The 12087-nt window shown below is 41.5% G+C and overlaps 1 protein-coding gene across 1 annotated transcript; it reads left to right on the top strand.

Annotated features, from left to right (window-relative positions):
• The first annotated feature begins 474 nt into the window (after positions 1 to 474).
• LOC128358331 (ras association domain-containing protein 10-like) lies at positions 475 to 3485 on the top strand. The gene has a single exon (XM_053318570.1). The coding sequence runs from the start codon at positions 876 to 878 to the stop codon at positions 2313 to 2315; it is 1440 nt and encodes a 479-aa protein (XP_053174545.1). The 5' UTR covers positions 475 to 875; the 3' UTR covers positions 2316 to 3485.
• The last annotated feature ends 8602 nt before the right edge of the window (positions 3486 to 12087 follow it).

Below are 12087 nucleotides of genomic sequence, written 5' to 3'. Positions count from 1 at the left end.
GTCAGATACATTAAATACCCATTAAATATAGTGAAGTATGAAGAAGCATACAAGTACTTTAAAACATATATTTGACTGACATACCTATACTGTCACAATCACACGTTTTATTGATCTTGACCTTTAACCTTGATAGAACACCAGGCAGAAAAGGATCATGCCATCTAAAAAAATGTCATGTGTGCCAATAGCAAAGATTACAATTAGAAACTGGTAGATTTGGAGTCTTGAAGTTTGCAAAACTAAAAAGTCTCTAAAATTACGCAGTTGACCTGGTCCTCAAACTCACCAAAGCCTACTCTATGTTTGTTGTTGCAGTTTTCTGTGTGTGAGCAGAGAGAGAGAGAGAGAGAGAGAGAGAGAGAGAGAGAGAGAGAGAGAGAGAGAGAGAGAGAGAGGCGTGCCCCAGCCGTTACAGCACCCTCCTGTTTTGTCCCACACACAGCAGAGCAGTCTGTCCTGGCACAAGGACGCACCTCTCCTCCTCTCCGGTGCAGTCCTGAGATCATTCTGCCGGGGAGAGAGGGATGACGTCCCGGCAAGAGAAGACGGCAGTCCGTCTGGAAAGCGAGCACTGGAAAAATATGAATGGATGTAATTTGTTTAAAGACAGCTGTGACAGTCCTTCACTGGTTGACAAGGTTACATGTTGGGACCTGTGAACGCATTTAAAGTGGGGAGGTGATGAGCAGCGACCGGAGCGCAGACATTATGTTTTGGATTTGTTTGTTTTTCTTCAATTGATTTCAAATTTTGACATTTCTCACTACAAATGGAGTCAGACCTGTAAAGATTAATTTTCTTCACCTCCTGAACTGTCTCAGACTAACACAAAGAAGAGTCACTGAAGCAACTTTGTCAGAGTTGAGCCGGAGATGGAGCCAGAGGAAGGGAAGGTCTCTGTGTGGGTTTGCCGGGAGGAGAAGCTTGTCTCCGGGCTGACGAAGCGCACTACCTGCGCCGATGTCGTCAAAGTCCTGCTGGAGGACCAGAACCTGCGGCAGGGAGCCTCTGCTGCGATGCTGTCCGGCTCCCCTCAGTCCTACTGCGTGGTGGAGAAATGGAGGGGCTTCGAGAGGATTCTACCCAACAAGACCAAAATCCTCCGGCTCTGGAGCGCATGGGGAGACGAGCAGGAGAACGTCCGCTTCGTCCTGGTGAAGAATGAGGCTTCGCTGCCCAACAACGGTCCACGCAGCGCCGAGGCCAAGGTGGTCCAGAGCCGGGAGAGTGGTGGTCCGGGTGGGGGGCTCCTCAAGGGCACCGCAAAGACCTGCTGGACCGCCGCGGCCGCTGCTGCCAACCTGTCCCAAGAAAAACAGAGGCGCATAGTCAGGAAAGCCTTCAGGAAGTTGGATAAGATGAACAAAAAGAAAGAACAGACTGTTTGTAAAGATAAGAGCTCTGTGGAGAAGATGGAGACTCTGGTCCACCTGGTGATCTCTCAGGATCACACGATCCGGCAGCAGATCCAGAGGATCAAGGAGCTGGACCGGGAGATCGAGAGGTACGAGGCTAAAGTGCACTTCGACCGCATCAAGAGACACGGGGTGAACTATGTGCAGGACACATACATGGTGGATTCATATGTGGTGGACTCCACGGACGCCAAAGGGGACCGGCAGGACGCACGTTGCACAGCGGAGGCCCTCGCGCAGTTCGAGGAGTACGCGCGCAGGTGTGAGGAGGTGGTCCGGCTGCAGGAGGAGTTGATGGAGCGCGAGGCCCTTGTGGAGAGCATCACGGGAGAGATCCAGGAGGAGCTCAACCAGAGGTGGATGAAGCGGAGGCGCGAAGAGAAAGGAGCAGAAGCATCCAAGGACACAGACAGCGTAGCGGAGGACACGTGCCTGGCCGCGTCTGCTGCTCCAGAGGTGGAGCCAGATGTGGAGAGTCTGTCAGAGAACGAGCTCGTGCTGGAGGAGGAGAGGATCAAAACGCAGCTGGACACCAGTCTGTACATCGGTCTGAGGCTGAAGACAGACCTGGACGCCATCAGGGGGGACTTGGACCTGAGTCTGGCACTCTGGGAGACCAAGGAGAGTGAACTGCTGGATCTACTGGCCAAAGTGGAAACCATGGAGATAGAGCAGGAGAGCAACACACTGACTGATGATAGTAAGGGAGAGCTGGGTGCAGTGAGTGCTGACACTGAGGCTGTGTCAGCATCAGCAGAGAAGAGCAGCGTCTGGGTGGAGAAGGCCCGAGGTTTGTCAAAGACCTGCAACACAAACGATGAGGACTCGGACACGGGCCTGAGCTCCATGCACAGCCAGGACTCTGATAACCCGCCTGTGTGTGAGTCGCTTGTATAGACAGACTCACTGTGCATGTTGGACTTTTATGCAATTCAAAGCCACAGACTCAGGGTCAGAGAAATCAGTGTTGGCAATACTGGGAGATGTTCCTCCCGACCCAAATGCACCTCAGTACAGAAACTGTAATTCTATAGCAATAATTCCTGTATGTAGTCGTTGCACAATAAGCTAGAAGGGACAGCATGCTTAGAGGTTTGATAGGCCATGCTGCTCCATAGCTGACCCAGACTTTTTACCTCCACGAGGTGAGTCAACAAAGTACCACTTAGTAGGAGAAAAAGCCTAGAAGAGTATTAATATAAGCCACTTATAATCTGTAGTCTTCAAAGAGTTAATAACAGCTTGCTTTTGTCAGGAGACAGTCAGATTTCTGCTGTATGCAAGGTAAGGATAAGTGTTGTTTCCAAGGCACTCTAATGGCCATAAACAGACAGGTTTCCTTTAAAAGGTCAAAATCAAGTGTACCTTAATGCACAGCAAAGTACAGTCTGCTATCCATCACTATACTGATAGACAGGTCAGCTTCAAACATGCTATTAAAGCTCAAACAAATACATAATAAAGGTTGGATCAGTTTGCTTCATCCTATTCAAAGTGAGATTGGATTTTTGTACAAAATACATTTAAAACTGATATTCAGCACTGCTCAGTGGTCTGAATTTAATCAATTGTTAAAAAAGAGAAATGGAGACTTTGTGAATTGGAGTAGAAACACTGATCCTGGTCCTGCCTGCTAAGCAGAGTTGATATTGTCCTCAGTATAAATGTAATGTCTGTCTCTTAAGCACAAACAAATTATATTTATTTAATCCAGTTTTAGAGCTGGATAGATGACCAGCTGTTGTACTTTGTCCTGTACTCCATAGGTTGGATTTGAACATGAAACACTTGTTTCCTGGTTCTTTTTGTTATCGCAGCTCTTTTGTGACAGTGTCATGGTTGTTTAAAGCTATGGTTCCCAACATATTGGGCTTGTGACCCTTTAAAATAATACAACCCATCAGACTCATTAAAAGTTACATTTTTCTAGAGCCATGAGCATTACAAACAAGCAAAGAATGACTTTCTTCTTGCTCTGATTGTTTGTTTTGAATACTTAAAACTATCAAGAAAGAATGAATTATGAGTGCAACAAAAAAAATCCTCCTAAATTGGGAATCACTGGTTTAAAGCTTGGTATCTTCATGATGAAGCAGCTGTAGAAAAATCAGGGCAGAGACAAAACAACACAATTTTTGGCACTTGTTTAAAGGGGTACTTTTAGTAAAATTAGGGGAATCAAGAGACTAAAGAGAGGGTAAAAAAACATGTTTTAAATTGGACTTTTAGTCCCAAGTATGGATCAAAATTTAAAAACACTACATCCTACATTTCCCATAAAGCAACTGGGTAGGTTTTTTAATTGAACCCCCCTGCCTTCTAAATGCCCACCTCTTTCAAACCCCACACCTGCAGCTTGTAACGCTTGCTTTCTTTTAAAGATATTAAATCTCAAACCAGAGGTTAAGATTAACATGAGATAACCCTGATGACATCATCTGGGTTATTTTTACTCTCCCTCCAGAAGACATAATACAACTGCTTTCACAGGCTGAGTAATACTTCACATGAAGAATAAATATGAACTTCATTTGTAAAATTGTCAGCATGACCCTTTTAATTGTGTGATTTTATCTTTGTTCTGGCTGTTGACTTGTTTCCCTCAAAATCTTCTTACTCATCCAAATCAAAGTGGAAAGACAAGAAAAACTGTGTTTATATGACAGCTCAAGCTAACGAATTATTTCCTCAAATGCTCAGATGCAACAAGTAATAACAAGTCACACCAGGAAAACAAACATGAGACCACACATTAGGTAACTACAGAGTGGAAGTCAATAGTTCAGATTATAAGGTTCATGTCTAAACAACAAACGTCTACCAACATCCTATGAAGAGAAGAAACATGGAATTTACCATCATGTGTTTTTGGCATCCTTGGCTTTCCATACATAATTGACTTTATAATGCAGTAAGTCTCATTTCCAGCATAAATGTAGCCAAGTCTGTACTTTTCTGTTTCTACAAACACCTGTAACATTAGATTTGAAGATGCTTTTAAGAGAAACAGCCCCATTCAGCAATCCCACAGTCCCGTGACGTTAACAGGAAGTATTTTAATCCTGTGTTCACTTTTCACATCCTAGAAAAAGTTGCTTCAAAACAGTATTAGCTATGCTCCCCGACACACTCATCCAGGCAACTGCATAGACAATAAGCAACAGGAACTAAAACGAGCTAGTAGAACACACTATTTCCAGATGGTCCTCACTCTGTATTTTTGTCAAGCTGTTGTGACGTCAAATCTTCCATGTTTGACTTTGTCTAACTAAAATTGTGAGAAGTTATAACTTTGTAACACCTAGAAGAGACTGATGATACTGTTTCTGTGGACTTAGCTGTTAACTGTAACCAAATACCAAAATGACCTGTGTGTAGCTAATTTACATCACATGATCAGGGACAGTTCAGGGACTACTGGGTCCGTGACATTTAGAAAGCTTTCTCTTGATAGATGGCTCTAGATCAGCAACTCTGAGGCTTGATGTTCACTCAGATGCACTGTGGCTGCATCGTAACGCCAGTCAGCACATTATCACACATGACTGTTAGTGTTGAAATAAACAGCAAAACCTATTGGGCTTGTAGTGTGACTTTATTTCAGCATGAATGACGGATATGTGAGAGCATTTTTATGTGTGAGCAGCTCAGTGTTTTTACACCTTGGTTAAGAGTCGGCATCCCCCCTTCGGCTAAAACATCATCTCCTCTCACAGGTTTGGGGTTTCGTGTACGGCTTCTGGATGGATAGTTTGCATACCTGTGGGCCGCTTGACTGTAAAAGGTGTGCATGTGTGTGCGTGTGTGAACGTGAGTGTGTTTTCGCATGTGTGCTTATTGTCTCTTCTGTCATACTCGTCATGCATAGTTGTGTTTAATTGCTGCTTCCTGATCATTCATGCATAAACTTCTGCATTAATTATGACAGGATGAAACAGGATGTACAGAGCAAAGCTCCACAGCTCACATTACCATTTAGTAACACACACCTTCACATGTTCCTAAGGTCTTAAAGGCTCAGTTCACCCAAGTTACAAAGAACATATTTTCTCACTTACTTGCACTAGTGTCTAACTATGCAGGTAGTTTGTGTTTTGAGATATCTGTCTTTGAGTTTTCTGCATCCACCTAAATGAATGGAGGTGAATCTAAATGATGGTACTAACAGCAATGATAAATTACATTTAAAATATTCAACACCAGCGTCAATTTTCAGGAACTCACATCTCCTTGCTGTGGAAAGTTTTGGGCTGACTACTTTCTATTGAAGATAGAGCAAAGTCTGGATTATTCAGAGTAAAGCTCAACCTCTATAAATGGTTATTTCAAAGGCGGATTGCAGTGTATTTAGACCAGCAAATAAACAAATGATTAAAGACCTAAGATTTAAGATTTTTTTCATGTAGCAAAATATGTCAAGAGTGTAAATATGTAGTTTAAGTTAGAAAAAAAACGATTCCTGATTTAAAGGATGAGTAAATTATCCAAAATATCTGACCAAGCATATATAATAACAGCTTTCAGTAATGGATACTTTTCGGTACAGGATGTTCTGGACATATTTTGAGTTTTGATACCCGGCCGTGTGAAAGAACTCAGACATTTGATACCAGTATTTTAATCCTGGAAATGTCAAAATGATTTAAAAACAAGATTTAGACCTTTGTGTTAAGAATTATACTTTTTGTTTGTTTTGTTTTTGGCACTTTATTGACTTTATTGGTCAGTTATTGTCAAAGACGCCAACAGGAAACAGAAGGCCAGTGATATATGTGGCATGCATGGTAACCATTCAGTTACCTCAGTGTTTCAAAAATCTTGGGCCCTGCTCAGATCTAAAAGTGGGGCAAATGAAACCAAAACTAAAAGTGAATCTGGGCATCTCTAGCTGTCTGTATATTTCACAGTAGGCCCTACACATTTTTGTTAACTGTTAAGTCAGATGTACACACTCATGATGTGAAGGGACACATGATTCTCCCCAGTGATGAATCATTTCTCTTACTGACTGCATCACTCACATATCAAACATATTTCAACTATTAGCTCTTTAGTTTGACAACTCCAGACAACCTAATGAAGTTTTTCTCGTTCAGCGGTGCATCTCTCTGACAATAATGCCACACACTGTTGTTCTGAACCACATCTGGCATATATAGCATTACATAGCCTGCGTCTACAGAATAAGCCTGCCACTGGGGAAATGCTCTTGTAACTGCAGAAAATGTTTACCAAACAGGCTCCAAGCATTACGAGCGTCGGGGGGAATTCCTGGAAAACAGGAGGATGAGTAAAGTCCTGGGGCCAGATACATAAATGACACGTACTCACAAAAACCATGCATACACCATTCCCCACACATAAACTGGTATATATAAACAAAGACTGTGCAGAGACAATGAGCACAACTCATGCATTCTTCACACCAGGCAGACACATGTTTCTCCCAAAGTGATGTGATGAGGTAGAGATTAAATGTACGCTGTATGTTTTAGTTGTGATTGCTTATAAGGTCTGTTTCGATATTGATCATTGATAATATATCTGGGATCTTATTGCTGATGATGCTTTACAGGTCCATGTGATGAATAAATGATATGTACGGTATAAAAAGCCACACAGTCATATGTAATGACAGCTGTTCTTTTGTTAGAGAACCTCGCTGGTGCAACACAATCTGTGAAACTGCACTTCTTCTTTCCGGTTTGTTTCAGTGACAGGTGTACAGACTGCTGGAGCAGGCAGCGAACTGATATAAAAAACAGCTGGTTCAGGGTGTGTCTTCATACATTTGAGAATAACAGCGGAAGTAAAAAATGGGGCTTGTGCCCAGTTTCTCAGTGACTGAGATTTATAAAACACAACCATGTGTACTCACAGCTTTATAAATCTAATGAAAAAAAATGTGTATGCATGTTTCTGGCTTTGTGCACGCACACAGTTTTAGTCACGAATCTACACAGAGTTTAACACATCTGCTCCCTGGAAGATGCAATAAGAACCATAAAAGCAGATTTCTGAAGTAAATGAACATGTGCTTGTTAAAAAAAATTGCAGTTGGAACGTTTTAAAAAGCTGAAATACTAAAAGAAGTTGAAGCTAAAGAGGCAGTTGAAATAGAGTTAATGAAAGAAGTTAAAGTGCCAATTTATGTGGGAGCTCTGAGAGAAGTTGAAGTGAAAGTGTTGAAATGAGCTTAAATCATCAATGTGAACATGGCAGAAATTTGTGTAAAAGCTGTAAGCAGTTGAAGTGTCAGTGTAACTGCAATCACTGAAAGCAGAACTACTAGTTAAAACATAACATAAATGAACATACATAACATAAATTGCAAGGGTCAGTTGGCATGTAACCACTGAAAGCGGAGTCATTTGAAAATACAGGAAACTTAATTGCTTCTGCAGTCTCCTCTCAGGACGTACACAGTGAGGAATGGAGGACACTACTTGCTACTTACTAGCTGTTAATATGAAGTGTGGCAATATTGAGGTAAAAAAAATGATCAAGGTCATGTCCATGTATCATATGATAAGTCCATATATAGACATGATGATGTTGATAATTACGTTATTGTATGATAAGTCGATAACGTAATTATTGTGACAGGCCTACAGGGACCCAAGATAATCAAATATAATATCGTCTGATGTGATGTGTTGTCCGTGGCTGCAGCAGCATCAAATTGAATACCTGAGAGACTATATCCAGTAGAAGCTATAGCAAACTTTCACATCATCATCATCATCATGTGCAGGAAGCACATTTCCCGAGGGACTGTCTGACAGCTCAGTCAACTGTCAGCCTGCTGATCTCTGTCGCATGTAAATGTGTCACTCAATATACCTGCTGTCATCTGATACTGCCTGTTTCATTCCTACACTGACTGCTTGTTTAAGCATCTTATTCATCAGTTGTAATATTCATCAGTGGCTCTTGAGTTCATCCATTTTGGATCGACGTATATGTATGGATGTTTGAGTGATCCATGGTGGCAGCTGACACCAACTTTCTCCTGCGTCTTCAGTGGCAGATTGTGATCCAGTTACACAGTCAAGTTCATTTGATATCAATCGTCTCGTCCTTCTCTCCGCTTTCTCGTTCTGTCTGCTCCCATCACTGCTCTTTTGCTCTTATCAGTCTCCTCAGGCGACAAGTACTCTAATATCATGAAGACAAACTCTAGTAATGTTAACACAAGCACATTTTTGCACACAGATGTGTGTTTTAAAGGAATAGTTCAACATTCGGACAAGCTGGTAAATGTATTTTTCTCTTTAATAATGGCACCTTTCATACAGGAAAATATCACAGTGCTTTACAATGATTGAAATGACACCAAGTGCCTCACATGAAAAAAGACACAAAATGAACATAAAGTCATGAAAAAATAAAAAAAGAACATAAAATGGAAGATAAAACCTCTTCACAATAATAATAAAAATAGGATACAATAAAATGAAAATACACACAGAATGCGTACTTCAGTGGTGGTTAATTGAGAGTAAAATATCGCCATGTGTACACAGTCTGTAAATCTGTGCCTAGGTCTCTGAGGCCATAAGCAGACAGAACGTCCCTTTTCCCAGCGGACACAGACTCACCGCCGGTCTTGATTAAGTGAAATAAGCCTCTTTCAGCTTACGCCACAACTTCTCCCCACGGGTTTAACCTCCCTGTGCTTGTACAGTACTAACTGCTTCCCCCTGGGTTAAATCTCTATGCCAAGCTAATTTAAAGTATGAGTTCACATTTTTTTAAGTCTGTCTCCATATCAGCTATGAGAAAATTCTGTCCAAATGCAATTTCAATGTAAGAGTCAATCTACAGTCCTTGATTTGTGCAAAATGTATTCTTAAGTTCAGCTGAAGCTAATATGAGGCTTCAGCAGTCACAATTACTTAAATAAACTGTGTATCTTTCAACATTTTCACTGGACAGTGTGCGGGATAGTAACTGGTATATTACGTTCCTTACGTTCTGCACTGAAAATGCAGTTGGAGATGTTTTAACATTTAGTCTGGAAAGGAGGGACATTCACACTCACCAAAAACAGTTCCTCCTTTTTTTGTCAAGTGTTGAATGTGATACTTTATTGCATATGGTGCCACACTGCACTTAGATTACTGCTGCAAAGGTCAAAGACCATGAGCTTTAAAAGGAAAAGAAAGTAAAAATAACAGGTGCTAGTGTAATAATTCACCCAAAGTCCATAATAGACTTTCAAACGCCCTGAAAGGCAGATTTAAAGAGTTTGTAGTTTCATCCAAACTCTTCATGTTTTAATTTTAAAGAGACACAACATTCCCACATGTGCAACAGTGGCAACAGTGGCAAGAAAAAACTCCCTTTTAACAGGAAGAAACCTCGGGCAGAACCAGATTGAGAGTGGGCGGCCATCTGCCTCGACCAGTCGGGGTAGAGAGGAGAGAGAGGGAGGATAGGAGAGAGAAGCACAATGAAAATCAACAATGAAGCTAGAAGGTCCGGGACTGGAATCTGTCATCCGGACGTCTACAGACCCAGATTACCTGTGAGACGAGAAAGCACAGACAACTCCGGGGAAGAAGTTTAGGTTATTGAATGCATTAATAGTACATGAATGTTAATGGATATAGATAGATGGATAGAGAGAGAGAGAGAGAGGGAGGAGGAGAGAGGAGCTCAGTGCATCATGGAAGTCCCCTGGCAGTCTAAGCCTATAGCAGCATAAGCTAAGAGCTCTAAGAGCCCTAACTATAAGCTTTATCAAAAAGGAAGTTTTAAGCCTACTCTTAAATGTAGGGAGGGTGTCTGTCCCCCGGACCAAATCTGGAAGATGGTTCCACAGCAGAGGAGCTTGATAGCTGAAGGCTCTGCCTCCCATTCTACTTTTAGAGATACTAGGAACCACAAGTGAGCCTGCATGCTGGGAGTGCAGTGTTCTGGTAGGTACATAAGGTACTATCAGCTCTTCGAGATATGATGGAGCCTGACCATTAAGAGCTTTGAAGGTGAGGAGAAGGATTTTAAATTCTATTCTAAATTTTATGGGAAGCCAAAATGGGAGTAACATGATCTCTCTTTCTAGTTTTTGTCAGAACATGTGCAGCTGCATTCTGGACCAGCTGAAGAGTCTTTAGAGACTTGTTAGGACAGCCTGATAATAGTGAATTGCAATAGTCCAGCCCAGAAGTAACAAATGCATGGACTAGTTTTTCAGCATCTGTATCATCCACACATTGATCTCATCAAGGTATGGCTATAGCCTTACTTAGATGTAGGGGCTGTAGTAAGGCTATAGCCTTACTTAGATGTAAGGACTGAGGTAAGGCTATAGCCTTACTTAGATGTAGACTAATCAGTTGTTGTGATTTTATTAGTCATCCACACATTGATCTCATCGAGGTAAGGCCATAGACTTACTTAGATGTAGGGGCTGTAGTAAGCCTATAGCCTTACTTATAAATCCTACTGGGGACACTTTCTCTGTGTGTGTGTGTGTGTGTGTGTGTGTGTGTGTGTGTGTGTGTGAGAAAGTGCCCGTGTGTGTTTGTGTATGTCTCTGGAAGATAAATAGAGACAAACAGAGATAAAGAGACAGGATGAGAGAGCAATATGTTTAGGTTATGCAACCTTGTTAGAGTATTTTTGTGTGTGTATGTGTGTGTGTGTGTGCGTGCACGTGTGTGTGTGTGCCTAAGAGTTAGACCCCCTGGTGCTGTGTTTGGCAAAAACAGTGTGGAGTGGTATGAGGCCAGTTAGCAGCAGCTGCTCACATCTTTCTACCAAAAACACTGCAGTTTATATAACCAGACCTGAAAACACATGCTTCAGGGGAAACACAGTGTATGTGTCTATGCCCACAAGAGGTAATATAACTTAGCTAGCAGCGTGTGTTCTGTATACGCATTCATAGTATATGTATGAGTGCATTAATGTGCAAGAACCTATGGCTCTATGTGCACTTAACAATAATGCATAATATGTGTGCTTTTATGTTTGGGGTGCAATAAAGGGTTTTAATATGAATTTTATGAATGTTGTCAACAACACATTGAACATATGGTGTCTGCATACTTTCAAAGCAGTAAGTCTTTAAGACATTTTAAGGATTAATTTGAAGGATCTAATGATCAAAAACAGTCCATTGCTGTGTCTAAAATCTCATACATCTTAATATTTTGAGTGCATGAGTGCGTTCACACTGAGGAGTATGGAAACATGCAGTGTACTATGAGTACCTAGATGGTGGACTCAAAATGTAAAAAAAAGTGTGTAACTATGGGCACTTCTCGCCTTCAATGGTCACCATCTTTTCAAATTAGAAATGGTGGCCAAGGACGTTGTAACTATGGTGAACATAGTTGCACTAAGCATCACTATACTGTTGGCAAATATAAGCCATCAGAAGGTTTATTGGGCGAATTTAGCAGTCTGTCATGATTTAGTACCACTTACAATAACGGGAATGCTAACACTAGCTCGCTATTTAGCTAACAGTAGTTTCCGGTAAGCGCGCAACGGCTGTATTTGAGACAACACTAACTTGATGAAATTTGCACACTACACAAGTAAGTACATAGTGTACACATTGTACTACACATTAGTGTACTAACAGAAGGATGTGATTTGAGACACAGCACATTTCTTTTAATATACTGAAACATTCCAAAAGGTGTTAAAGGGTTCA

This window comes from Scomber japonicus, chromosome 5, assembly GCF_027409825.1.
Source record: "Scomber japonicus isolate fScoJap1 chromosome 5, fScoJap1.pri, whole genome shotgun sequence".
In the NCBI taxonomy this organism is placed as follows: Eukaryota; Metazoa; Chordata; class Actinopteri; order Scombriformes; family Scombridae; genus Scomber; species Scomber japonicus.
This window is presented reverse-complemented; position numbering and strand designations above follow the sequence as displayed.